At 45.7% G+C, this 26,386-nt stretch overlaps 4 protein-coding genes across 5 annotated transcripts; 3 read left to right on the top strand and 1 right to left on the bottom strand.

Moving 5' to 3' along the window:
* Positions 1–5,761: 5,761 nt before the first annotated feature.
* Positions 5,762–9,594, top strand: LOC100276645 (uncharacterized). 2 transcript variants are annotated; one of them, NM_001150382.2, is made up of 9 exons: positions 5,762–6,064; positions 7,079–7,193; positions 7,310–7,416; positions 7,798–7,923; positions 8,033–8,153; positions 8,244–8,328; positions 8,453–8,566; positions 8,661–8,700; positions 9,104–9,587. In NM_001150382.2, the coding sequence occupies exons 1-9, from the start codon at positions 5,876–5,878 to the stop codon at positions 9,254–9,256; spliced, it is 1,050 nt and encodes a 349-aa protein (NP_001143854.2). In that variant the 5' UTR covers positions 5,762–5,875; the 3' UTR covers positions 9,257–9,587. The 2 variants fall into 2 exon arrangements, with proteins under 2 accessions (NP_001143854.2, XP_020405214.1); XM_020549625.2 differs by having other exon boundaries at positions 5,763–6,064; positions 7,079–7,217; positions 9,104–9,594.
* A 926-nt stretch (positions 9,595–10,520) lies between these two features.
* On the top strand, positions 10,521–11,592 carry LOC100381663 (putative calcium-binding protein CML15). The gene has a single exon (NM_001174478.1). It carries the CDS (start codon positions 10,626–10,628, stop codon positions 11,328–11,330), a length of 705 nt encoding a protein of 234 aa, NP_001167949.1. The 5' UTR covers positions 10,521–10,625; the 3' UTR covers positions 11,331–11,592.
* A 4,515-nt stretch (positions 11,593–16,107) lies between these two features.
* On the top strand, positions 16,108–17,723 carry LOC100216622 (Cycloartenol synthase). Its single transcript, NM_001143035.2, has one exon. The coding sequence runs from the start codon at positions 16,118–16,120 to the stop codon at positions 17,381–17,383; it is 1,266 nt and encodes a 421-aa protein (NP_001136507.2). The 5' UTR covers positions 16,108–16,117; the 3' UTR covers positions 17,384–17,723.
* A 557-nt stretch (positions 17,724–18,280) lies between these two features.
* Positions 18,281–20,137, bottom strand: LOC100381732 (MYB-related transcription factor). The gene is made up of 3 exons (NM_001174538.2): positions 19,640–20,137; positions 19,035–19,231; positions 18,281–18,944 (listed from the first exon to the last, which is right to left on the bottom strand). Exons 1-3 carry the CDS (start codon positions 19,989–19,991, stop codon positions 18,618–18,620), a joined length of 876 nt encoding a protein of 291 aa, NP_001168009.2. The 5' UTR covers positions 19,992–20,137; the 3' UTR covers positions 18,281–18,617.
* Positions 20,138–26,386: the final 6,249 nt, after the last annotated feature.

Below are 26,386 nucleotides of genomic sequence, written 5' to 3'. Positions count from 1 at the left end.
CACTTGGGACTTGATGGCCTCCCGAGGGGCGAACGAGATCGTTTCGCCCATGATCTCCACCGCCCACTTTGCGATCCTGCCCGAGGCCTCTCGGCACTGGATGATCTCCCCCAGGGGAAGGATGACACCACAGTTACCGGATGGGACTCGAAGTAGTGTCGTAGCTTCCGCCTTGTCAGGATCACAGCATACAGCAGCTTTTGAACTTGTGGGTAGCGGATTTTAGTCTCGGACAGCACTTCGCTGATGAAGTAGACCGGCCTCTGAACGGGCAATGTATGCCCTTCCTCCTGCCTTTCGACCACAATCGCGGCGCTAACCACCTGAGTGGTCGCGGCGACGTAGACCAAGAGGGTTTCCCCGTCCGCTGGCGGCACCAAGACTGGCGCCTTTGTAAGGAGCGCCTTCAGGTTACCGAGGGCTTCCTCGGCCTCAGGGGTCCAAACGAAACATTCGGCCTTCCTTAAGAGGCGGTACAGAGGCAGACCTCTTTCGCCGAGGCGTGAGATGAAACGGCTCAGGGCCACGAGGCATCCCATGACCCTCTGTACCCCTTTTAAGTCCTTGATGGGTCCCATGCTGGTGATGGCCGCAATCTTCTCCGGGTTGGCTTCGATGCCTCGTTCAGAGACGATGAACCCTAGGAGCATGCCTCGGGGTACCCCGAAGACACACTTCTCAGGATTAAGCTTGACTCCTTTCGCCTTGAGACACCGGAATGTCACTTCAAGGTCGGAGAGGAGGTCGGAAGCCTTCCGTGTCTTGACTACGATGTCATCGACGTAGGCCTCGACTGTGCGTCCGATGTGTTCGCCGAACACATGGTTCATGCACCGCTGGTACGTCGCGCCTGCATTCCTCAAGCCGAACGGCATGGTGACATAGCAGTACATGCCGAACGGCGTGATGAAAGAAGTCGCGAGCTGGTCGGACTCTTTCATCCGGATCTGGTGATACCCCGAGTAGGCATCGAGGAAGGACAGGGTTTCGCACCCAGCAGTGGAATCCACGATTTGGTCGATGCGAGGCAGAGGGTAGGGAGCTTCTTCCGATGGGCGGCCCTGGGGCTGCTTGTCCTTTCGGAAGATAGCCTCGACCGCCTCCTGGCCGGAGGCGAACTTGGTGGCGATGTCCATCAGCTCGCTCGCCCTGGTGGGGGTTTTGCGACCCAGCTTGCTCACCAGGTCGCGGCAAGTGGTGCCGGCGAGGAACGCGCCGATGACATCCGAGTCGGTGATGTTGGGCAGCTCGGTGCGCTGCTTCGAGAATCGCCGGATGTAGTCCCGGAGCGACTCCCCCGGCTGTTGCCGGTAGCTTCGAAGGTCCCAGGAGTTCCCGGGGCGCACGTATGTGCCCTGGAAATTGCCAGCGAAGGCTTGGACCAAGTCGCCCCAGTTGGAAATCTGCCCCGGAGGCAGGTGCTCCAACCAGGCGCGAGCAGTGTCGGAGAGGAACAGGGGGAGGTTGCGGATGATGAGGTTGTCGTCGTCCGTTCCACCCAGTTGGCAGGCAAGGCGGTAGTCTGCGAGCCACAGTTCCGGTCTCGTTTCCCCCGAGTACTTTGTGATAGTAGTCGGGGGTCGGAACCGGGTCGGGAATGGCGCCCGTCGGATGGCCCGACTGAAGGCCTGCGGACCGGGTGGTTCGGGCGAGGGACTCCGATCCTCCCCGCTGTCGTAGCGCCCCCCACGCCTGGGGTGGTAGCCTCGGCGCACCCTTTCGTCGAGGTGAGCCCGACGGTCGCGTCGATGGTGCTCGTTGCCGAGGTGGCCCGGGGCCGCAGGCGCGGTGTTGCGCGTGCGCCCGGTGTAGACCGAGGCTTCCCGCATGAATCGGGAAGTCGCGGCATGAGGTTCCGAGGGATATCCTTGCCTCCGGGATGCAGTGCTCTCGGCCCGCCGGGCCGCAGCGCCTTCCAGGAGATTCTTGAGTTCTCCCTGGATTCGCCGACCCTCGGTGGTTGACGGCTCCAGCATCGCGCGGATGAGCATCGCTGCGGTTGCCAGGTTCTGACCGACCCCACTGGATGCGGGCGGCGGCCTGATCCTGGCATCGTTGGCGACGCGGTGCTGGAGACCTTGGGGCAGATGACGTATTTCTCCGGGCAGGGGTTGGCCCACCAATGCCTGTCCGACGTCCCGACGGATCGGCTCAAGCGCTCCTGTTCCCTCGTTGAGCCTGGCCTGCGCCTCGCGGACTTGCTCGAGTTGTGGGTCGTAACCCCCCACCGGAGCGGGGACCACAGCTAGCTCCCGTGGGATGTCGGCGCGAGGCACCGGCCTAGGGAGATCACCATCCTCCGGCATGCCAAGATGGTTGCCTTCGGTGGGATCCCCTAGCTCGATGTGGAAACATTCGAGGCCTGGGCCGCAGCTCTCGTCGCCAAGGCTGCGGCTTCCATCGGAACAGTCGGACAGACAGTAGTCACATGCGGTCATGAAGTCCCGCACGACACTGGGGTTGCCAAGTCCGGAGAAATCCCAACCGATGCTGGGATCGTCATCTTCCTCGGACCCAGAGGGCCCGTAGGTCGAGACGTCCGTCAGTCGGTCCCAAGGTGACCGCATACAGAACCTCAGTGGGGTTGCACTCGCCTCAATGAGAGCGCCCGCCAAAACGAGGTCGTTTGGCGGGTTGAGGCCGAGTCGAAATGACGCAAGATGGGAGTTAGTCGTTACCTTTTGGTCGACGAGGAGCGACGTAGTCACATCGGGGACTGGTTGCGCCGTCATCCCTGGTTCGAGGGCGACGTCCTGCAGGCTTTCCGCGAGCGCGCCGGCGTCGTCTTCTTGCTCGGGGTCAGCGTGCCGCGGGGGGACGGCGCTCGCCTCCGTCTCGAACGCGAGGTCGACGTCCGGCGTGCCTTCCGTCGGGGCGTCAGGGGCGTCGATTCGCTCGACGGCCGACGAAGCGCGGCCTCCCGTCTGGCCTTGACGGCTCCGCCTCCTCCTCCGTTGGCCGGGGAGAGAACGGAGCGAGCCCGAATATTGCTCTTTCACCACGCGGGGAAGACGTCGTCGATTCCGCCGCCGGCGGGCGGGTTGTCGGCCGCCATTGTCATAGTCGCGCGGCGGTGGAAGAAGTGTCATGTCGTAGCTGCCGTCGAAGGACATGAGCTCGAGAGTCCCGAAACGAAGCACCGTCCCGGGCCGGAGAGGTTGCTGGAGACTGCCCATCTGGAGCTTGACGAGGAGCTGTTTGTCAGCACGCAGCAGGCCCCTACCTGGCGCGCCAACTGTCGGCGTTTCGAGACAGGGGGGTCCCTAAGCCGACGAGTGAGTGTGCTGCGTGCCCCAGCCCAGATGGGTCGAGCGCGTGGGCGAGCGCGAAGGGGGGAGAGGCGAGGCGGCCGGAGCCGAGCGTGAGAGAGGTGGAAGTCCCGCGGCCTTCGTGTTCGTCCCGCGCCCAGGTCAGGTGCGCTTGCAGTAGGGGGGTTACAAGCGTCCACGCGGGTGAGGGAAGCGAGCGGCCCCAAGAGAGCGCCTGTCCCGTCCTCGGTCCCGCGCGGCCAACCTTCTCTGAGAAGGCCCTGGTCCTTCCTTTTATAGTCGTAAGGAGAGGATCCAGGTGTACAATGGGGATGTAGCAGAGTGCTACGTGTCTAGCGGAGGGAGAGCTAGCGCCCTAGGTACATGCCAATGTGGCAGCCGGAGAGATTTGGGCACCCTGCTGGTGTGGTGTCGTGGCTGTCGGAGGTGCGGCGGAGCCTGATGGAGGGACAGCTGTTGGAGCGGTCGAGTCCCTGCTGACGTTGTCCTGCTTCCGTAAGAGAGCTGGGGGCCGCCGTCGTCATAGAGCTTGTGGAGCGCCATCATTGCCCCTCTGGCGGAGCTGGCCGGATGAGACGCCGGTCTTGTCCTCCGTGACCCGAGTCGATTCGGGGTGGGATGATGATGGCGCCTCCTGTTGACGTGGCGGTCTGTGCCCTAGGCAGGGTGACGTGGGGTTTCCTCCGAAGCCGAGGTTGAGTCTGCCTTCTGTTGCCGTGGCCGAGCCCGAGCCAAGGGGTCGGGCGAGGCGGAAGTCGTTCAGCCGAGGCCAGGGCGGAGTCCGAGCCCTGGGGTCGGGCGAGGCGGAGTTTCGTCGTCTTCCGGGTCTTAGCCCGAGTCCGAGCCCTGGGGTCGGGCGGAGCGGAGTTCGCCGTCTTCCGGGTCTTAGCCCGAGTCCGAGCCCTGGGGTCGGGCGGAGCGGAGTTCGCCGTCTTCCGGGTCTTAGCCCGAGTCCGAGCCCTGGGGTCGGGCGGAGCGGAGTTCGCCGTCTTCCGGGTCTTAGCCCGAGTCCGAGCCCTGGGGTCGGGCGGAGCGGAGTTCGCCGTCTTCCGGGTCTTAGCCCGAGTCCGAGCCCTGGGGTCGGGCGGAGCGGAGTTCGCCGTGGCGCCTTTGGCAAGGCCTGATTGCCTGTCAGACTCACTCTGTCGAGTGGCACTGCAGTCGGAGTGGCGCAGGCGGCGCTGCCCTTCTGTCAGACTGGCCAGTGGGGCGGTGGAGTGACGGCGGTCACCTCAGCTCTGCCGGGGGCGCGTGTCAGGATAGAGGTGTCAGGCCACCTTTGCGTTAAATGCCCCTGCAATTTGGTCAGTCGGTGTGGTGATTTAGTCAAGGTTGCTTCTGAGCGAAGCCAAGGCCTTGGGCGAGCCGGTGATGTGTCCGCCATAAAAAGGGGGCCTCGGGCGAGACGGAAGTCTCTCGAGGTCGGCTGCCTTTGGCCGAGGCTAGGCTCGGGTGAAGCGTGATCGAGTCACTCGTGTGGACTGATCCCTGACTTAATCGTGCCCATCAGGCCTTTGCAGCTTTATGCTGATGGGGGTTACCAGCTGAGAATTAGGCGTCTTGAGGGTACCCCTAATTATGGTCCCCGACAAATAGACTAGAACTCTCACCAGAACCAAAAAAGGAAGGGGCAGCTAGGTGGAGACTGTTGGCTACCATTATTTCAAGATCTTAGCCCTCAACTATCCTAAGAATTAGAGAAACTTCATGACAAAATAAGAGGGTATTGGAATGCAAAATATATCTACATATGTTTGATTTGGTATATGATTGTACATTTAGAATTGTTATACGACTGCAATTTTGCCATTATATCTGTGGAATTCACCAATTTGCCATCAGACAAAAAAAAATGAAAGATACTAATGACCCACAAATTATAGACATAGATGGTATAATAACAAAGAGATAAAACTGTAAGCGACAAAATAGTAATTTTTTCGCCGTATATAGAGACCAAATCAATTACTCCCTCCGTTCATAAATATATAAAACACCATTGACTTTTTAAAAAACTTTATTCACTCGTCTTATTTAAAAAATAATGAGTTATCATTTATTTTTTGTGATTTGTTTTATCACTTAAGATAGTTTGTGTTTGAGTTAAAATTTTATATTTTTAAATAAATATTTTAAATAAGACGAGTGATCAAAGTTTTCAAAAAAATCTACAATATCATATATTTGTGAGTGGAGGTAGTACAATTTATAGATAGGGACTAAACCAATTACGGTAGATGTTTTTTTATACTCCTATAACAATAATAGGAGCTATTGCAATTGCGTTGGCTTCTATAAAAAGTAGAACGCTTCATGATCTTGATGGTTTTGCATCATTTGGACTTAACCAGGCTGGCAGAAATACCATACGAACGGATGACAGCACTCATAAGTTCGGAATTTTCTAACTACCAACAACTTGCAGGCACTGTAGGTAGGTCCCACTCTGCAACTGCAAGCATTATTAGTGAGGAAAAATCTCCCCATCTGCTGAAAATCCTTCACTCGTCCCTCTCTCGGTCTGTCCCTTTGGAGCGAAGGCGAACCGCGTCGCGAACCCAGGATCCCATCGAGGGCAGGCGGGCAGATCCCGGCGTCCGACGGCGATGGGCGAGGAGGACGCGAGCGCCGGGGGAGATCCGCAGCGGCTGAAGCGGATCGCCGCTGCGGCGTACGACTACGAGAACGATGCGCGGTGGGCCGGGTACTGGTCCAACGTCCTCGTGCCGCCCCACCTCGCCTCCCGCCCCGACGTCGTCGACCACTTCAAGCGCAAGTTCTACCAGCGATACATCGTGAGCTTCCCCCACCCCTACCTCCCTAAACCTCCGCGTACTGTCGCTGCCAGATTGGATGCGTCTCTGGGGTCAATTGGATTGGATGCGCCTCATGCTGCATTGAGCTCGATCCGTCTGACTTTATTCTCTGCACTTGTGCCGGGAAGAATGATTTGTTCCATGAAAGAGCCGGTGCGCTTCTGTTAAAAAACTTCTTTACACAATGGAAAGGAACTAAGGAAGTGTCTCTTTTAGGTAGTACTAGTGGATTGTCTTGGCAAAGGAACAAAAGCACTAGCCGTCCACCTTGCATTACTGTACTATCTAGTGTACCTTTTATCTCGTAACATCAAATTTGGTACGAGGGGATGTGATATTGCACTTCTCCACAATTTTTCATTATTTCCTATGGTTTTGCCGATACTTAGACTTAATTATTGTTTTCACATGTGTACATTTGGTGCGAATATGTTTTTTGTGTGGGAGTTATCCATGAGGAATTTGGGAACCAGCACTAGGAGTCTAGCTTGCATTACTGTACTATACTGTACTTTTTTTTTGTCTCATAAGATCAATTCTCTACGAGGTGCTGTGATATTGCTGGTTTCTTCATATTCTCAATTTTGCAAATTCCACCAATATTTAGACTTAAAATGTTTTCCCATATAAATCTGGTGTGCATATGCTTTTTGTGTGGGAGCTATCCATGAGACATTGGAGGGTGGTTTAGGAGAGCATTCAGTTGGGGATGCACGGACAACAGGAAGCTGACTTGTCATTTTTGAGCTATAAGAGTAATTCTGGATGGTTGCCTTTGTTGATCCAAACCATTTTCAGTTACCATTTTCCCTCTTAGTGTTTCAATTTATATCCCTGTTGCTGCATATAGCAGCTTCTGTAGAGTTAGATCAGTTTTTAATGTTATAAAATGCTGCTGCTTGTGCTTGACCTTTTTAAGGTTATATGACAACCAGGTAAAACGATCAATGCCAGGTTTTCAAAATAATTAAATTATTTTCTTTTACATGTTAGGATCCTGGTTTGGTTGTTGAACCGATGTCCTCCATGACTTCAACTCAGTCTAGCAGACCAGCAGCGAAGTCTTCAGCTACACCATCTAGTGAGAATGTCAGAGCTCGGGACTCAGGTTTGGTGAATTTATGCTTGAAAGGTTACTTTGGAATTATAGTTTGAATTAATTGTGGGTCCTACCACTATTTCTCATGTCACATACATCTAAGATTTAAAGTTGATCTTGTGCAGGCTCTAGCACGAGATCAACTGGGACCTCCCAACATCCACCAGCAGAGAGGACTGCAAATTCATTACAGCTAGACGGACGGACAATAAACTTTTCTATCAATGCCTGGGTATGGAGTGACTACCTTCTATGTATTACCTAGTAGCTGTGGCCTGTGAGCAGGAGCTACCATTTATTGTGTTGAATGAGGCTTTCACTTGGTCATTTCATTTCACTCCTTTCACCTTTTTACCATTTTAATTTTTGAGAGTTGTCTTCATAGATCACATATTTGCTGAATGCTGACTGCTAACAGCATACGTGAGCAAGGCATTTTTTCTCTGCTGATTTTTCATATATTCTGTCAGATCGCCAGATCATTAGATATGGATTTATCATCGACTTTTGATAACTTTCCTTCTGTTTCTCTTGTTCTTAACACCACTATGGCTTGGTTGATACTTTTAGATGTTGGACTGACCTAAGGTTTTGCAAATTATGACTTTCGCAGGTACTGGTTGTAGCTAGTCTCGGAATACTCCCAGTTCTACCCAACCATATCTCGAGTAAAGCATACCGTCTTTCATTGCTAGGAACAATATGCTCGTCTGCATATTCTTTATATGGCACTTATGGGGTGAGTGCCTGTTATTCTGAATGAATGGATAATGCACCTCAGCACCTCTATTTTTTAACTGTGTAGATGTTCCACTTTATGATGGTTACAAATTTTGTTCTGCTTGTAGAAACCAAGAGCATGGAATATGCCTGCAATTCAGTCCTGGTTGCAGTCTATTATTGTAGCTAAGGACTTTGTTCACTTGATGTTCTCTCTTATGATGTTCACATCTAATGTGCACTTTAAGAGTATGCCAAACTTCTGATTTTGACCACTTTATCAAATTTGTTAGGCTAGTATATCATCTGTTCTAAGATATTCCTTCTCCTTTTGTTTAGTTGCTCTACTTCCTGTGCTTTGCTGGGCGCTTGATCATGTTGCTCGATTCCTAAGGCGTAATTTTACACACTCTTCTTTATACAGGTAAGTAAAAAAAATGTTTATAGGTTTTCTTGTACTTGTGGCTTGTGCACATGCTATATGATTCAATTTCTGCCATTATGAGCACCAGGTGGTGGTTAGTGATTTCTTACTTTCTCTTGTTCAGGAAGTACTTAGAGGACCCTTGCCTATGGGTAGAGACAAACAACACTACACTCAGCCTACTTTGTTCGAATGCTGAAATCACCCTGGGGTTTCTCATGATCATCTCGCTTTTCTCGTGCGTGCATTACCTCATAAAGAACTAGTATAATTTATAAAAAAGTTTTTTTGTATGCGAGCTTATGTTGTATTTTGTCCTTTTGCCGACGCAGGTCGAGACGCAATATAATCCAGACATTTATGTACTTTCATGTGAGTTATACTGCTCTGAAAAGTGGTTTTCCTTTTCTTCTCATTTCTTCTCCGCACGGCCACACAACTGTCTCAAAATGCAGCATTACTTTTGCACTTGAAATTTCTGAGAACTGAGTAGTAGTGGTTCGTGTGTACCGGCATTTCAATATGCAGCATGACTTCTGCACTTCAAACTTCTGAGAACTGAGTAGTTATTTGTGTGTACCAGTTTTGTTAACCTGTTTAGCATACACACATCGAATTGTTGATATCTAGCATAAGGGATTGGGTAGTAATTTAAATGAGGTCTCATGCATTGTATTCATTGCTGCCTCTGGGCTGTTTGATTGATGGAACCTATTAGCCGTCCAGCTAGAACTTCACTAACTGGCTGACCTTCTCTGACATTTCTTCTGTGCAGCTTTTGAAGTTGATGTACCATTCTCCTGTGACATCTGGTTACCACCAGAGCGTGTGGGCAAGAATAGGCCGGGCTGTAAACCCGTACATTTACCGCTATGCGCCATTCCTGAACACACCTATTTCGGCAGTCCAGAGATGGTGGCTGAGGTAGGAAAGCATGGACCGCAGCACAGTGAAAATATGCCTAAACAGCTACTCTGATCTCAGCGCCTCGATCTTTTAGAAGGCGTGCTTGCACGGCGTGTTCTTTTCTTGTAAAGGTTGTATTCTCAGTTCATGTCTTACTGAGCTACTGAAGGCATAACACTAGAGAATTTCTTACGATGAGCAGTAGCGCTTGAGCAAACTGTCGATTTGATGGGATACAGTTACAGGCATAAAGTGATTGCACAGAATTTTCATAAGGATGCTTGCTGCAGTCAATAGGATGGAACATGCGAGTGGCACTATTGATTCTTGAAGTAATAAATGATGTTCTTGTCTATTTTATTTTGCTACTGCTAGGTTATCTTGGTTCTGCACTGTTCTGTGTCTGTTATTATGGAGGAAATGCCTTAGCAACTCTAACAAACTCTCTATATTCTTCCTAATCTATATAAATAGAGTTTTTTTTAAAAAAATACCTCTAACAGCTTATTTAAATGGCTATCTAAATATAGCCATTTTTTTATTTCGGGTTTTCTTTAGCTAAATATAGAAAAATATGAATGGCTCTTTAGAGTGCAAACAATATATATAAAAGATTGTTGAAAATTAAAAAAATATAGAAATTGAATTTTATATAAATGACTCTGTAAATGATAATTTAGTGAGTGAAATTTAGAAAGAATCTTTGAAGATGGTTTTATTTAAGGTAGATATGATAGCTCACGAGGTATCGTCTACCTGCAGCCTATTACTTAGCCAAAAAAAAACATTTCAACTCAAAGGTCACAAAGTTTCTCTTCGGTAACCGATTTACCTACCGTTGAGTTATTACTCGGAATAAATGGTTATTTACTTCCACCGCTGTTGTCCATTTGCTATCAGACGTGACATCAGGATGACCAGAAGACCTGATGCGGTGTCAAGTCCAAAGATGATGCCACTTGTGGAATTCTATCCGATGATAGAGCATATTCAGTTTGGAAATGGAAAAATTACCGTCCATTAAGATTCGTTAATTAATTAGAAGCTGTGAATATAACGAGCACGGTACGGAGGGGTGGTAATAGGGTATAAATTTTACAATCAGATTAAATTAGGATCATACTCTATTTTTATTTATTTTTAAACTAAAATTAGTTAATAGCTTAAATAAATAAATTATGAAGAAATAGATCGGTGACGAGTCCCGCTAATTTAAGCGCAACCGCAGGCGGCAGCTGTTGAGAAACGAAAGGAAGCAACCAACAACACGACCGCATCCGTCCAAAAGGCACCTCAACGGAAAGCAGAGGACCGCACCCCGCGCGAAGCAAACGATCTCTCTCTCTCTCTCTCTCTGCCGCCTCGCCACGGGAGTCAGGAGTCAGGACGCCATGCAGAGCCCCCGGCCCGAAGAAGACCGCGTCCGAGACGGCAGCGCGACCGCACCGCCACCCGTTCTGCCCGCGACCGCGACCACGTCCACCACCACCGCCCGGACGAAGCGCTCGGCGTCCATGCCCCTCTCCGGCGCTAGCGCCGGGACCGGAAGGGACAGGGACCCCTCCCCGGCACCGGCACCGGCACCGGCGCCCGGCGGGCGCTCGCGGCTCCGCGACGAGCAGTTGAGCCAGCTCCGGGAGCTCTTCATCCGCTTCGACCTCGACGGCGACGGGAGCCTCACCAAGCTGGAGCTGGCGGCGCTGCTCCGCTCCCTGGGCCTCCGCCCCGCGGCCGGGGACGAGATCCACACGCTCATCGCCGCCATGGACGCCGACGGCAACGGCACCGTGGAGTTCGACGAGCTCTCCTCCTCCCTGGCGCCGCTGCTCCTGGGGCCCTGCCGCCCCGCCGTGGCCGTCGACCACGCGCAGCTCGCCGAGGCCTTCCGCGCCTTCGACCGCGACGGCAACGGCTTCATCTCCGCCGCCGAGCTCGCGCGCTCCATGGCGCTCATGGGCCACCCCATCTGCTACGCCGAGCTCACCGACATGATGAAAGAGGCCGACACCGACGGAGACGGCGTCATCAGCTTCCAGGAGTTCACCGCCATCATGGCCAAGTCCGCCGTCGACTTCCTAGGCCTCGCTGCTCTGTGACTTCCTCTCTCTCTCTTCCTACACATCGGAGGCGATCTCCTTCTCTGTTCGTGCGTTCCTTCCCTTTTCTTCTCCATTTGGCAATTGCCAGTGCGCGTTCGAAGTGAATTGATATGTGCGATGTCTGTAAATATGCTGTGATGTTGCGCTAGTGATTTCTTCTTCTTCTTCTTTTTTGACAAGGGTCTAGTGGCCATTTGAAATTGCGATTCACAAAAGGAGAATCGTGTTCATCACTAATGAATGGTTTGAAGGTGCACGGAAACACGACGACAAATTTCCTTTCAGATTTCATCAAACAAAGGATGCAGACAGTACTAGAGCCAATTAATGCATGTACACGCTTGCCAAGGAACATTTCGTTTATCTCTCTTCTTAAATAGAACAAAAATCTATTTTTATCGCCCTTCTCAAATGGAACTAGAGCCAGCCAATAAAACCGTCCTTTTCTTCACCGGCTTCGACTGTCAGAGTGTCAGTAGAGCCATGCCAAACGAGGCGAGTGCGATAATCCAAATGGCACGAACAACTCAGTGCTCCCTAATTTAGTAGTCCCTGTGTCCTAGAAAGGATCAAATTCTATTCTAGGTTTAATGAAAGTCAAGCTACCTTTAATTTACTGTCTATAAAAATATAAAAAAATATTTATGCTTTTAAATACTCCACCATCCTAAAATAGTTATCATCATTATCATATTCGTTCTAATCAATCTTTCTTAATTTTGATTAAATTTATAGAAAATATTAATAGTGTTTCTATCTCTCTCTATATAAGTTTGTTATAAAAATAGTTTCAAAGATATTTATAATGATATTAATTATATATTATAAATACCAATATTTTTGTGTATATTTGATCAAAGTTAATAATACTACTCCTTAAAAAGTAGACAAGAACTATTTTAAAATGAGAACGACAACTATTTTAAAATGGATAGAGTGGATATATCATAAAAATATTGTTTCATGATGTGTTGACTCCGAGTTACGCACACCGAGTCTCACTTAAATAATGTTTTTCTTTACATGTGATGTCTACAACCATAATCAACTCAGTCTTTAGACCATCACTCATGAACAATTGTATTAAACTTTACAAGTTTTATACTAAACGCCTGTTCAACACTTAACACACTTGTTAGTTTTTTAATTGGGTTGTTATCTAAACCACCAAAACCCACCAGAGATCTTCCATATAGCTGTGTTGGCGTGTTCGGAAGATAAGTACAACGGACAAGGAATTGGAGCACCTCCTTAATCAGATTCAATGTGTTGAATTAGTACACTGTCACTTAATTCTTTCAGTAAACATGCTAGTATCCGAGGTAGTGCACGGGTTATAGAGTAATATGGAGCCCGCTATACATTGTTAAAAAAAGTTATAGGTGTATTGTATCAGTTCTTAATAGATTGAGATATATTCTATATAAACAGAGATACATTTGTAGTTTAGTGGTAAAGATATCATTTCTAAAGCATCAATTCTATGAACTTGTGATCTTTATAAACTTATTATATTATGAATATATTATATTGTGAATTTGTGATCTTTTTTTATTGTAAACTTTTGTATTGAGATATTTTTATATTGATATGTTTACCGACCGTATTTCAGATTCCGACTCTTATCGATGTATTTTTCATACCGAATTTTTGTTTTCGATGTTTCTAAAATAACGATATCGTTTCAGTTTCCGAAGTTACCATTTTCGATTTTGTTTTCGATAAAAAAATATGAAAATGGAAATGGTTTGGGAAATTTGGATCCATACCATTAAAAGATCACCACTTTGGATCCATACCATTACTATCTCACTTACATGTGGGTCCACATGAGTCAATGACATATGGGGTCCATGGTATATATCTAAAGTTTTGATCTTTTAATGGTATAGATCCAATTGTTCCAAATGGTTTATTGTTTACTGACTGCTTCTAACCGTTTTCATCCCTAAGCGTGACATCCCTCCTCGCTCGCGATGCCCAAAAGCGTGCGTGCGCGACGACCCATCTCGCCCGTGAGCAGCACCGCACCAGTTGCACGATACAACGGTTCAACGACTTAGCTTTTAGTCCCACCTTGCTCAAATATACAACACATAAGTATAGATTCTTCTATATAAAGATACCTTGGTGAGTGTCGTTTATTGAAGGCCCGAGTCAGACAGGAGACTGAGAGCTTGGGTCGAAGTGGGGAGTGTGGGCCTTGGACCATCTAATTTGTTTTATATTTATATTTTCGGAAAATTCTGAGACTTCAATTCGGTAAATTTTGATTAAAATCAGTAACAGAAGGAAATAGTCGGTAAAACACTAAATCGATTTTAATACTCATTCTGATGTAAAATTCTGAGAACTGATTCCCTTTTTAAAAAATACCGCTATAGATAAATTCGATCGAAAAAAATCGAAAACGGTTTTTAAAAATTTATAAAATTCCGAAACCGTTTTCATCCCAGTCACGCTACTACTAGCAGTGCCACCGTCATGGTATTGTATAATCATATGTTTGTGTTGTCGTGTACATAAGCGGAAGATACGTACAACGGATAAGGAATTAAAGCACCTCCTTAACCAGATTCAATGTGTTGAATTAGTACGATGCTCCTGTTTGTCAAATTCCTCGTACAACGTCACTTAATTCTTTCAGTAAACATGCTAGTATCCATGGCGGTGCACTGGTTATAGTGTAATATGCCGTCCACTATTGGTCACTCGTTTTTTTATTACTACATGAAACACATGAAACTAAGAACAAACCAACATAAGTTAGAATATTTTAACCTTCTCCCTTTGATTATCCTTTCTTCGAAAGATAAAACTTGGAAGAAGGTGTAAGATAAGAATACATTTATAGTTACCAATACAGAAACAAGAAACAAAGCATGTTATTCATCTTGCATATCTTAGCTTTTTTCATTTCCTCTTTTCATATAATATATAATTACAAACGTACCTTCGACCTTACAAATAAGATAGCTTAAAGATATTTCGAAGTCTGAGCTAAATGAAGCTTGAGGCCCTCAAAAAGTGAATTGATACATGACAATGTTCACCTATTTATAAGGAAAAAATATAACTTCTTCTGAAGTTACAAGTATGCCCACAAAATTTACACACATGACTTACAAATATTACGATAGCAACACTATCTTTTCTCGTTTCTTGTGGTAGAAGTCTCTAGGTCACTCACCTTTTTCCGTTTCGTGTGCAAAGCCTTCTAGCATCGAAGGTGATAGCCTCATCGTTCACCTTCGTCGTGTGCATGTTTGAGCAAAGCTCTTCGCAAGCTGCTTCGACCGAAGGCTAGCTTCGTCTGTCCTTTGCACATGTACCTAAAACACACTTCCTTAAGATGAAGGTGAGTTGGTTTGAAGATCTTCGATAAAGTAGGTCCCCAACACATACTATACATTGTTAAAAAAATTTACAGGTGTATTGTATCAGTTCTTTATAGATTGAGATACATTTGTAGTTTAGTGGTGATGATATTATGTCTAAAGCATCAAATTACGTGCACTTATGATCTTTATAAACTTATTATATTGTAAATATATTATATTGTGAATTTGTGATCTTTGTTGTATTGTAAACTTTTATATTAAGATATTTTTATATTGATATGTTCACCGATTATATTTTAGATTTCGACTGTTATCAGTATATTTTTTGTACCATAATTTCATTTTCGATGTTTTCGAAATACCGATGTCGTTTTTCCGGAGTTACCGTTTTCAATTTCGTTTCCGATAAAAAAAATACGAAAACGGAAATGGTTTTATTGTTTGCTGACTGCTTCTAACTTTTTTCATCCCTAAGCGCGACAGCCCTCCTCGCTCCCGATGCGCAGAAGCGTGAGTGCACGACAGCCGACGGCCCACCTCGCCCGCGAGCGCGCGACGACCAATCTCGCCCGTGAACAGCACTGCACCAGTTGCACAATGCAACCGTTCAACGGCTTAGCTTTTGGTCCCACCTTGCTCAACCATACAACACATAGGCACGAATTCTTCTAGAACACGCTTTGGTGAGTGTCATTTATTGAAGACCCGAGTCGGACAGGAGACTGAGAGCTTAGGTCAGAGTGGGGATTGTGGGCCTTGGACTATCTAATTTGTTTTATATTTATATTTCCTGAAAATTTCGAGACTTTAATTCGGTAAATTTTGATTAAAATTGATAACCGAAGTAAATGGTCGGTAAAACACTAAATTGATTTTGATATCGATTTCGGTAAAAAATACTGCTACCGATAAATTTGATCGAAAAAATCGAAAACGGTTTTCGGAAAACCAAAAGAAATTCCAAAACCGTTTTTATCTAGTCGCGCTACTGATGGCACGTCATGGTATTCGTATAATCATATGTCCGTGTTGGCATGTACAGAAGCGGAAGATACGATACAACGGACAAGGAATTGGAGCACCTCCCTTAACCAGATTCAGAGCTTGTTGTATTATAAACTTTTATATTAAGATATTTTTATATTTATATGTTTATGGATCCTATTTTAGATTTTGACTATTATCGGCGTACTTTTCGTTCCGAAATTTTGTGTTTCCATTTTTTATTTTGTTTTTACAAAAAATAACCGTTTCCTACCTTTTTTATTTCTATCCCTATCCAACTCCATCGTATCGGTGGCTAACCGCATGCGCGTATTGCAAGGGAGAGGAAAAAGCTCGAGCGCGACTTACGCTGTGCACCCTGAACGGTTTACAGTAAAAAAATTCCCTACAAAAGGGTACGCAATTTGTGAAATTTGTGAAAACAGCATCTCCGCCGCAATGAAGCGCGAGGGCTTGGAGACCCCGCCGCCGCCGGCGAAGCACCCAAAAAATTCAAGCCCCACAAGTGCCACCCCCATCCACTCCCTCACGGACGACCTCCTGCTCCAGATCTTCCTCCGCCTTCCCTCCCTCGCGACGCTCGTCCGCGCCGCCCTCGCCTGCCGGGCTTGGAGCCGCGCGGTGGTCTCCTCCCCGGCCTTCCGCCGCCGCTTCCGGGAGCTCCACCGGACGCCCCTCCTCGGCTTCTTCTTCGAGTGCCCTAGCCCCGTCCAAGACCCGGCCATCCCGCTCTTCCCCTCATTCGTCCCCGTGCGCCGCCGCGAAGGGGACCTGTCCATCGCCGTCCGCGGCGGCGACTTCTTCCTCACATGCCTCCAGGAGCACCCCATCAAGTCCCAGTCCTGGGACATTCTCGACTGCCGTGGCGGGTACGTCCTCCTCTGTAATGATGGCCAACCAGGTGCGCAAGCAATGGCGGTGGTGAATCCCTTGGCGCGACAGTGCCGGTCAGTAGACTATCGCCATGTGGACGCCTTGGAAGGTCGCCGTGGGACTTTCTTTGATCTCAACGGCTACTTGCTCTGCTCGGAGGAGGACCCCGCATCGTTTCGGGTGGTCCTTATTGCCCACGACGAGTCCAGGGTGCGGGCTACTGTCTTCTCCTCGGACACATGTGAGTGGCAAATTCACCCGTGGGTTGATGTCCCAGGGCCACCACGGGGATCAGAAAGCTGGCTTCTGAAGTGCACCATGCAATCAAATGGGTTCTTGTATATGGTTTACAAGAATGACGGGTATATGGTCACGCTTAACACGGCGACAATGGAGTTCTCTGCTGAGGAGCTCCCTCAATTGTTGAAGAATGAACGCTGCAGCTTCAGTGTCGGAGAAACAATCAATGGTGCGCCCTGTATTGTTTATGCTATTGGCTTCACTGTTGGTGTGATGTTGAGCAGCACAGATGTGGATGGCACTAAGAAGTGGATGCTGGACAGGGTCACTAGGTTTCGTTGGAATCAGAAGTGCATGTATGACGGGCTCCTGGTTCTGGCAGTCAGGGATGGCTTTGCGTACTTGGCAACTTCAAACAAGACCTGTTTTTTCGCGAAATCAAGTTGGTTCTGGTCCCTCTGCCTGCAAACAATGAAAGTGGAGAATGCGTTTCAGAGGACATATGGCACTGTTGCATACCCCTATGTTATGGCATGGCCTCCTTGTTTAGTTGGTAACAATGGGAGGTCTGCACTTGATGATGGTATGTAGTGCATTAAGTGCCTTCAAAGTAGGGAGGAGATGATATAAATTAGGGCAAGGGGCTATAGAGTATAAGCTGCTTGCTAAACCAATATTAGTTTTTTTTGGGGCTATAGAGTATAAGCTGCTTGCAGAAACTATGAAAGATGACTCGAGCCATTGCTAGCTAGTTTCATGTAACTTACAAAATTAGTGATGCATAAGTTTTCATAGCGCAAGGAGATCGATTATAGATCAGAACCCATATTGTAAGCTGTACTGTATAAGATCGTACGTCTTTTATGCATTCTTCAGGCACCTATGACACTGATTGTTTGGCTTTCTATAGATGTTGGGTACGTTGAGCTTTTAGAGTTATCCTCTTCCACCGAATTGTTCAGAAATATGGACAATTCAAGGTGATGATGAGAGTAATATGTCCATTCCAGATTTCCCTTGTGTCTCCTTACTATTCAGTAGTTCCACCATTGGCTTGTTCGGATAGTGCTGGATTGAGAGAGAATTTTAAATAGAAACGAATTTAATCTCTTTCAATCCCCCTTAATCCACATGCAGCCGACAAAGTCTCAATGGGATAATTGTGGTCTGCTAAGTTTCCTTGTCTCATGCCAAACGAGGATCCTTAATCAAAAGGCAGGCTGAACTTCTCTCCTCACCTTCCCTTTCTCTTCTCCCGTCCCTTTCTCTTCTCCCGTCAGATTAGTCATTAGAGACCTATGTTAGACAGGCCCATTCACATCATATGCTAGACAGGCCCATTCAAATATCTCTGTCTATATTTTAAACTCTGCTCTATCAAGAATGCCCAAAAAAATATTTTACACATATTTTATACGTATTGGACGCACGGGTGTTGAGATGACACGTAGTCATATTTAATAGCCATAAAAAATAAATTTAATATCAAAGCGAACATATGGTCTACATAACATATATCACAGTGTATATAACATATATCACAGTGAACCTATGTTAGGAGCTATTTTTCGTAACAATATCATTCACAAGGGTTCAAAATAAAAAGCTAGCAACTAGCGTAACCTTACGGTTTCAATCCTGCGCGGGGAACATGGCATAGTCATGTCATACTCATACAGGAGCAGACCCGGTTCTGATTACACGTGGGACGTTTGTGCGAGACAGCAGGCACGCACGGCCTCGGCCTTGGCAACCTGCGCTGAAGAATTCTGGCGCGACCTGCGTGGGATTCCATGGCGATAAGTACGGCGGCGGCGGCGGCGCGTCATGTTCCGATGGATGGGGCAGGCAGCGACATGGCCAGCTCCAGGTCCAACGGAGAGCAGTGGTGACCGCGCCCACGGCCAAGCGACGAAGGCTGCAGCGGCTCCGTCTGCGCTGCCGGGAACGGTGGTCTGGTCCCTGCACCTGATGCCGATGCCGACGACGCGTCCGCCCTGCTGTCGTCTTCCTCCGTCGAATTCAGGTCCAAGGCCGCCCTCTCGGAGACGGAGGTGACGCCGTGGCGTGGCACGTTCAGCGACAGAGAGGTTGAGGCCCCTTCGCTGCTCAGCGGATCGGAGATGCTCGCACTGTTCTCGCAAATCGGCACCTGTTGGACCAGATTATTGATTGGTTACATACAGAAAAATGTCGGTGCGTGTATGAACTACTACTACTACCAGTATTTGTGTGTGCATACCATGTCAAAGAGGCTGGAGCGGCGCTTCTTCTTCCCCAAGCTGCTCTGCCTGAGGAAGAACTTCTGTGCATGGCTGGCGACCTGCGTCGGGGTCCTCGTCGGCACGTAGCTCCTGGAGATGCCTCGCCAGTCGCCCTTGCCCAGCTTCTCCAGGCCGGAAAGGAACTGCCTGTGCTCCTCCTCGCTCCATGGAACTCCTGCAGTATTGCTTATGCTTAGAAACACACCAGCTGCTATGTTACCAACCAACCGATTATTCAACCGACTATATCTCTCAGTGGCTTGATTTACAGTTGCAAGATTGCACTATCAGGCAGGGAAGATAAAGCGACTTTATTTTTACCAAGAAAGTAAAGCATAATGCAACTCTTTAGGTCAGAGTCAGACTGATGCACAATACTACCACCAACCAATAAGAAAACAATTTGGGCTAAAGAAAAGATTTTGGATTTCCAAAGGACAAATCTTCTTCTTTTCTCTTTTCATCATCAGAGAAAATGAAAAACAGGTACTAGTACCTAAACTATGCATCATGCATGTGCTCATCCAGAAGAGAGAGAGAGAGAAAAAAACAGGAAAAATTAACTGCTCGCGTCTTCACGTACCTTTTTTCCTCTCCTGCACAGCTCTGCCATGAGGTCCGTCAGAAAGGTACCCATTTGGCGCCCCCCTCTCCGATCCCTCCTCAATCGACATCAGCAGCAGCGACGACGACGAGGAGGACGTCGACGGCGAGACGAGGGAACAACCAGGAGCCGCGAGCTGCAGGCAGTCCATGCTGTAGCTCTTCTTCATGGACGCCGAGCCTGCGCCGCCGCCGCCGATACGGACCTGCACTCCGAAGAGCCTTAGGCCGCCATGGCCGCCGTTGTCGCCAGCTTCGCAGAGCATGGTTTCTCTCCCGCAGGTCCTGGAGTTGTGGCCGCAGTTGCCACAGTGTGAGCACTTCCTAGCCATGGTGTGGCTATAAAACGATGGGCCGAATCTGTACTGTGTGCCTTTGCTGCGGATGGGGAGACGTGAGAGAGATGGGTGGAGGCCAGTGTGCCCACAAGAGCACAAACCACGTGGCACCAGTGGCTGGAACCGCGCTGCAGCCGGGATAGGTGTGCGTACTGTGTAGCTACCCGGCTCAAAGAAACTTACGGAGAGCCCACTATATAAATATGGTTCTCTGTGTCATGAATGCTTGGCTGTCGATGTGGATATGTTTATTGGGTGGCAAACCACACAAAAGTGATATTACTTGCTGCCCACTTCTAGGTCGTGTAGTTTGGACTTTAGTGGTAACTTGATTGGTTAATCATAAAAAATAAACGGGCATCATAGAAAAGGGCTAATTAAATGGAAGTTGATACAAATTAAAGTCTATTGGAGACTAAGGTCCTCTTTGGGACCAATGCAGCTCTAGAAAATTTGGTAAGATTGGTGGAACGGGTTATTATGTGCTCCAGAAAATCGTGGAGCTAAAGTTATAAACCTTTGGAATACATTTATATAATTCATTTTGTTTATTATTTAGATTAAGAATATTTTTAAACTATTTAAATTTATATTATAAACTACAGCTCTACATTGAAGCTGGAACCTAGAACATTCCCAAACATCCCCTAATTTTAGAGCATATATGAACTTTAGGCTTTATATATTCATTTAGAGATTATTCTTTTAAGGAGACAAGATAGGTTGCTCACTGCTGGGACTTCATTGAAACACACAAAATGTACAACCATTCAAGAAACAAAAATGGAAACACTCGTTCACGCGCGCACGCGAACACACAAAAAGAGGACTCCTTAATGCTATATAGGGAGGAAATCATGGTCCTCTCACCATTCTTAGAGCATGGATTTGGTCTCCCTACTTCCAAGTTCTATTGTGATCTTCTCCAGTTTTATTAGATTGGGTTGGTTCAATTGAAATCTAATTCAAATATGCACATCTCCATCTTCGCCAATCTATAGGAAGCTTACATGGGTATCTTTCCTTTCTTCCCTTTATTTCAATATCTTTTTCTTCTTGTGCCTGTGGCCAAACACAGATCAGTCTATGGTGATCAATGGTGTCGAGGTGCAACTCTAGGATCATCGTCAATACCTTGGTTGCCCTCTGAATACATCTCATAAGTTTTGGCATAGGTGATGGTTCTATTGTGGCAGCCATGCACCCAAAATACATGAATTCTAAGGTCAGCATCTTGAGCCTTGCCATGGATGGATGAAAGACTCACTCCCCAAGAATTTGGATGTCATCTTATCCATCATGGACCGAATTTAGGAGTTAAAGATGCATGGACTCACTGTAGTCCATGTGGATAGTAACTAGGTTCAACGCTAAGTCCCTCCTATACACGAAAAGGAGAACTACACCTAGGAGTATGGCAGGAATGAAGACCCCTCCAAGTCCAAGTCAAAGCCCATCAACATGTTGGAGGCCAAAGCCCAACCCTAATATCCATTCACTTCTATTAGCAGTTGGCCTAAGGGGTTCTCGATGGAGGATTATGAGTTCCCTAGTGCATGATGGGCCTAATTACTTACTCTCAGGAGGGCCTAAGGCTCGAAGGGCCTTCGAAGCCCTTAGTATCCCCATGTGCTTAGTAGCGTGTGGTTTTTTGGGGTGCCTCATTATCAGGTTACCCAATGTTAAGCCCCTTCTCAAGCCAGAGCAAGGAGGGTTCCCTGGGAATGTGGTCCTAGGAGTGGTGGTCCTAGCATGGTGACCCATAGTAGCTTCTTATATTAGAATCCTAAATGACCTTCCCTGAACATTCACACCATCTCATGAGCATTTATATTTCCTAAGATTTGAGTTGGTGTAGTAGTGGATAAATCAACTTGATGGAGCATGCTGACGATGTTCCCATATTTGTTCATTCGGACAACACTAAAGATCTTTCTCACAACATTTGTTTTTGTTAATTATGTGACCCCATGCATTTACATCTTCTAAAAATGAAATTTAAGTGTGAGTACATATCATTACCATTCTCATGAGAAAGTATTTCAAATGAAAATTTGATTTCTTCATAACCAAATCATAGTGTTCCTCATGCTCACTTTTTGTTCCCTCATGGATGCAAATATATTTGACCAAAGAGCATAAGCTTGCATATGATTGCACACTCTATTAAACATCTCTTTGCAAAGGCCTCTAAAAAGAGTAATTTTGGCCTTTGTGTTCCACTTCTCATACTGTATTTCTTCACTAATTAAATTGGTGTGATCCACAGGTTTTAGGAGATCTCTCCCTCAAAGATGGGAGTAGGTCCATCCCCACCGGACATCTTAACTCTATGTGGTGAACCCAAATTAAAGAGCACAAGGCTCTGATACTAATTAAAAGTACCAAGGTGCCCAAGAGGGGGAGGGATAAATTGGGATTCTCCACATTTTGTTGCACAAATTAAAACCTATAATCAATCCCAACTTTACCCCTTGTGACTAATGGTATAATGAAGAGTTTTGCACCCTAAGTCCCAATCCTATACTAGCATGGCAATTTCAATAATACAAAAGCTTGAAAAGAACTGTTCAAATTTAAATGCTTAAAGTAAAGAAGGGATTATGAACAACTTGATCTTTGTTGAGATATCGAAGAATCATCACTCTCCACTAGCCTTTATTGGAGAAACCATGTAAGGGTGTCGCTTCCCCTTGTTACGCGCAAGGACAAGTGCTCTCTATGAGCTGGTTTTTCGCCTCTTCGGCATAGTGAACCACTCACAAACATGTACAAGTTTGAGTTGGGTTACCCACAACTCTATGTGTCATCACTGAACTCCTAATCACCATTAAGACATCTTGGTGATGTTCTTTACAAAAAGTAATAATCACTAACTCTCACTTGATCTAACCAAGTCTAATGAGGGTAGTGGTGCATACAATCTACTCTTAATACACTAATGAGACCACTAACCACACAATTATAAACTCTCAAGTTCCTCACTGAGCAAAGCCTCTTCTTAACTCAGAAATGGTTTCTTCAACAATTTAAATGGTCAGAGATCTCAACTAGCCGAGTTGGAGGGGTATAAATTGTTGCGAGCCAAGGAACTAGCCATTATAATCCAAATTAGCATAGTTGGGTACACCAGACATGTCTCATGCGCACTAACTCCGTGCTACAGGCACGTCTAGTGCATTCTTAATGGCTAGTTTCTAAAACTATCTATTATTGTGCTAGTATCTGATGCTCATACTAGTGACACACCAGACATATCCATTGAGTAAAATCTTAAGTGCACATTTGTAGGCCTCTATGAGTATCCTATCTAGTGGCACATCAGACAAGTCCGTTCAGTAATCATCTTCTTACACATAGTTTGCAAACTCTCTAAGGATCCTATCTAGTGTCATGTTTGGTGGTACACCATACATGTTCGATGGTATAAGTGTCTGAGGCCACTTCTGCAAGCTCTTTGAGTATTATGTTTGGTGCACTATATCTGATGCACAAAGGACATGTCGGTGCCACGCTCAAATGTAACATCTACACACTCATGTCTTGTGGCCCATTTCTAGTGCCCATCAAACACATCTGATGCTATTGCAACAACGCCAACTCACTCGTTTCGATCATTTATTGAGTTGGGTTTTATTAAACTTTTCATGAGCACGAGTTTACCTAGCGCGCATTAGTTTTCACAAGTGTACACCACCACACACACCTAACTCTACTTGCCTAGGTCAAGCTATCTGTTTTATGCCCTTTTATAGTACGACTAAAGGAAGAAAATGTCCTATCACTACTCTAAGTGTCCAACAATTTTGTTGCCCGTTAGAACTAGCTGATCCTTAACCTTCTCGATCATTTTTTGACAATCAACCATTAAGTATCCATCAATAAGGGTATGAATACCACATAAATCCAATGATCTCACACTGTTGTGACCTAACTTATCATATTTATGCAAAACATATGTTAGTCACAATAATAATTTTATGTTTTCATAATCACTGAAACCAAATTAAAACCTAAATGCTTTCAATAATACCTTCGTTCTTTGTAGATTTTGCAAAATTACAAGTATGCTTAGGAATATCATAAGACTGTCCTTTCTTGTTCACTAGGCTAAACCACACATTATAAAACATCATAAGCTCATACTTTCTGCAACTAAAAGCTAGGATCACATGTTAACCTTGTGTAGCACATAGGGGCGAAGCTATAGCTTGTCGGTGTCAACTGACACCAGTGGATTCTAGAAAATACTGTAAACCACTGTTTAATTATTGTTTACAATGTTGATGACACTCATGTAAAACGATGCTGGCACCGGTAAAACTCGAGCTAGCTTCGCCCCCGGCAGCACATTAAGTACACCTTCCATGCTAAAATAAACCAAGTTCTATAAGTCAAACTACTTCAAATTTAAATTGATTTATAGGAAAATTATCAATATTTATGACACCAAATTAGTATAGTAAGAACAAATATTTACTTGAGACAAAGTTAGTATTGTAAAATAGTTTAACTTAAAATAACTCTATAAGGTTTTTTTATTTAGGCCGGGAGTATACTCTACGTTTCTGCTGTTCGGTTCACCATGCACTGCTGAGTTAGCGTGCCACCTTAGACCCTGTTCGGTTGCAGTGGGATTAGAGGGGACTGAGAGGGATTAAATGCCTTCATATTCGAAATTGAATAATAAGGGATTTAATATCCTCTAATCCCACTCAATCCATCATTAACCAAAATAGCCCTTAGTACACTATCTTCCTGATCAAATAACAGTACAACGAAGGATGGAGTAAAGTGGCTGCATGGAGTGTGAAATGCCTACTTAGGCTTTGTTCTGTTGCATTCGGATCAGAGGGGATTGAGGAAGATTAAACTCTCTCATATTCAATTTTGACTAGTAAGGGATTTAATATCCTCCAAAAACCTTCAATCCACCTCTAAGACTATCTTCAGTAACTTACTCATCTCTATTCACATATTTAAACTCCACTTTACGAATAATATAGTCAATATTGCAAAACAGTGTTTTGAGTGACTACATGAGTAAACTGTTGAAAACGGTCTAACAGAACAAGCCCTCAATAATGGTTGCTCCATATTTTATTTCTATGAGAATAAAACAACTTACATAGACATGATTGTGAAATAATGAGAAATGGAAATAAAGTTCATATGAAAATACAAAAATGTGAAGCCTGAATTCGCTGCAAGTATAAGCAATACTATTAACAAGAAGTTGAACGGTCAGAAGTTAAGTTGACTCGACGTCACATATCACAAGAGGACCGATGCGACGACTTTCTACCGCACGTGCAATCTGCATGCATGCACGCACACTAGCTACGTGTTATGTTATCTACCGCTACTAAGTACTAATTAAAAGAGCGGAGGCCCACGAGGAGATTATTGTGTGTTAGCTATAGTTTGACGTTGCTTAATCCGTAAGCGAACCAGAGCTATTTGAGAATGTTTATAGGTTAACACCGGGTTTTTACCGAACTTTTTTTTCTTTTGAATCAGGACTAGTTTGAAGAACCCTGTTTTTCTAAGAAATTTTTATTTTTCCAAATAAAATTAGTTCATTTTTTTTCAAAAATAGAATTTTTTCTTCGAAAAATAGGAATCCCTTAGGTGTTGCCAAACTAGCCCTTAATTAGTTTTGTTCCCTAGTATTTCTAGGAAAATTAAAAAAAAAAGGTGTATTAGTTTTGCGTGCATGAGTGGAGGTTGAACCAAACACCTTAACCCTACATGGTCCGGAAAAATCGAGGTTCAGTACGACTGTCTATGTATCGGGCCTAAATTAAATCTGTAGATTATATCAACAGCTTGTGTATGAAAAAGAGTAGATTATATCTTCAGACCATGCTCCACGTGGAAATGAAATTTAGTCGATTACAAATACTTTTATGATAGATTAATGATCTCAAGGAAATTTCTTAATTACTGATGATACAAAAACGAGCGGTGGAGGTGAAGCGATGAACATGGACTCGTTTCATTCATGGATACCTAGCCTTATCAGCTTATCTATCTGTTAAAATAAACACACTACTGTCTTACAGTGCAGCATAGATCTTGTTTGGCTGTATATATATTCGGATCAATCCACACGCGTTGAAGCATATTACAGTGAAATTTAAATTAATGTCCACTCAAATCCACTTCATCATACGTAGATTGATGTGAATATATATATAGTACATCTAAACAAGACCTTACATTACTGTTTGTCCAAAACGATCAGGAAAGAAGCTTGTGAACTGCCAAATCTGGCAACCAATTAAAGCCTGTGCCTAGTGCTGGAGACGAAGCTTTGGATTGGGCGAAGTGGCCTACAACTTTAATCATTGTTATCCTATCCCTAACACCAGTGTTCTAGCTAACCG

Source organism: Zea mays, chromosome 3 (assembly GCF_902167145.1).
Source record: "Zea mays cultivar B73 chromosome 3, Zm-B73-REFERENCE-NAM-5.0, whole genome shotgun sequence".
NCBI lineage: Eukaryota > Viridiplantae > Streptophyta > Magnoliopsida > Poales > Poaceae > Zea > Zea mays.
This window is presented reverse-complemented; position numbering and strand designations above follow the sequence as displayed.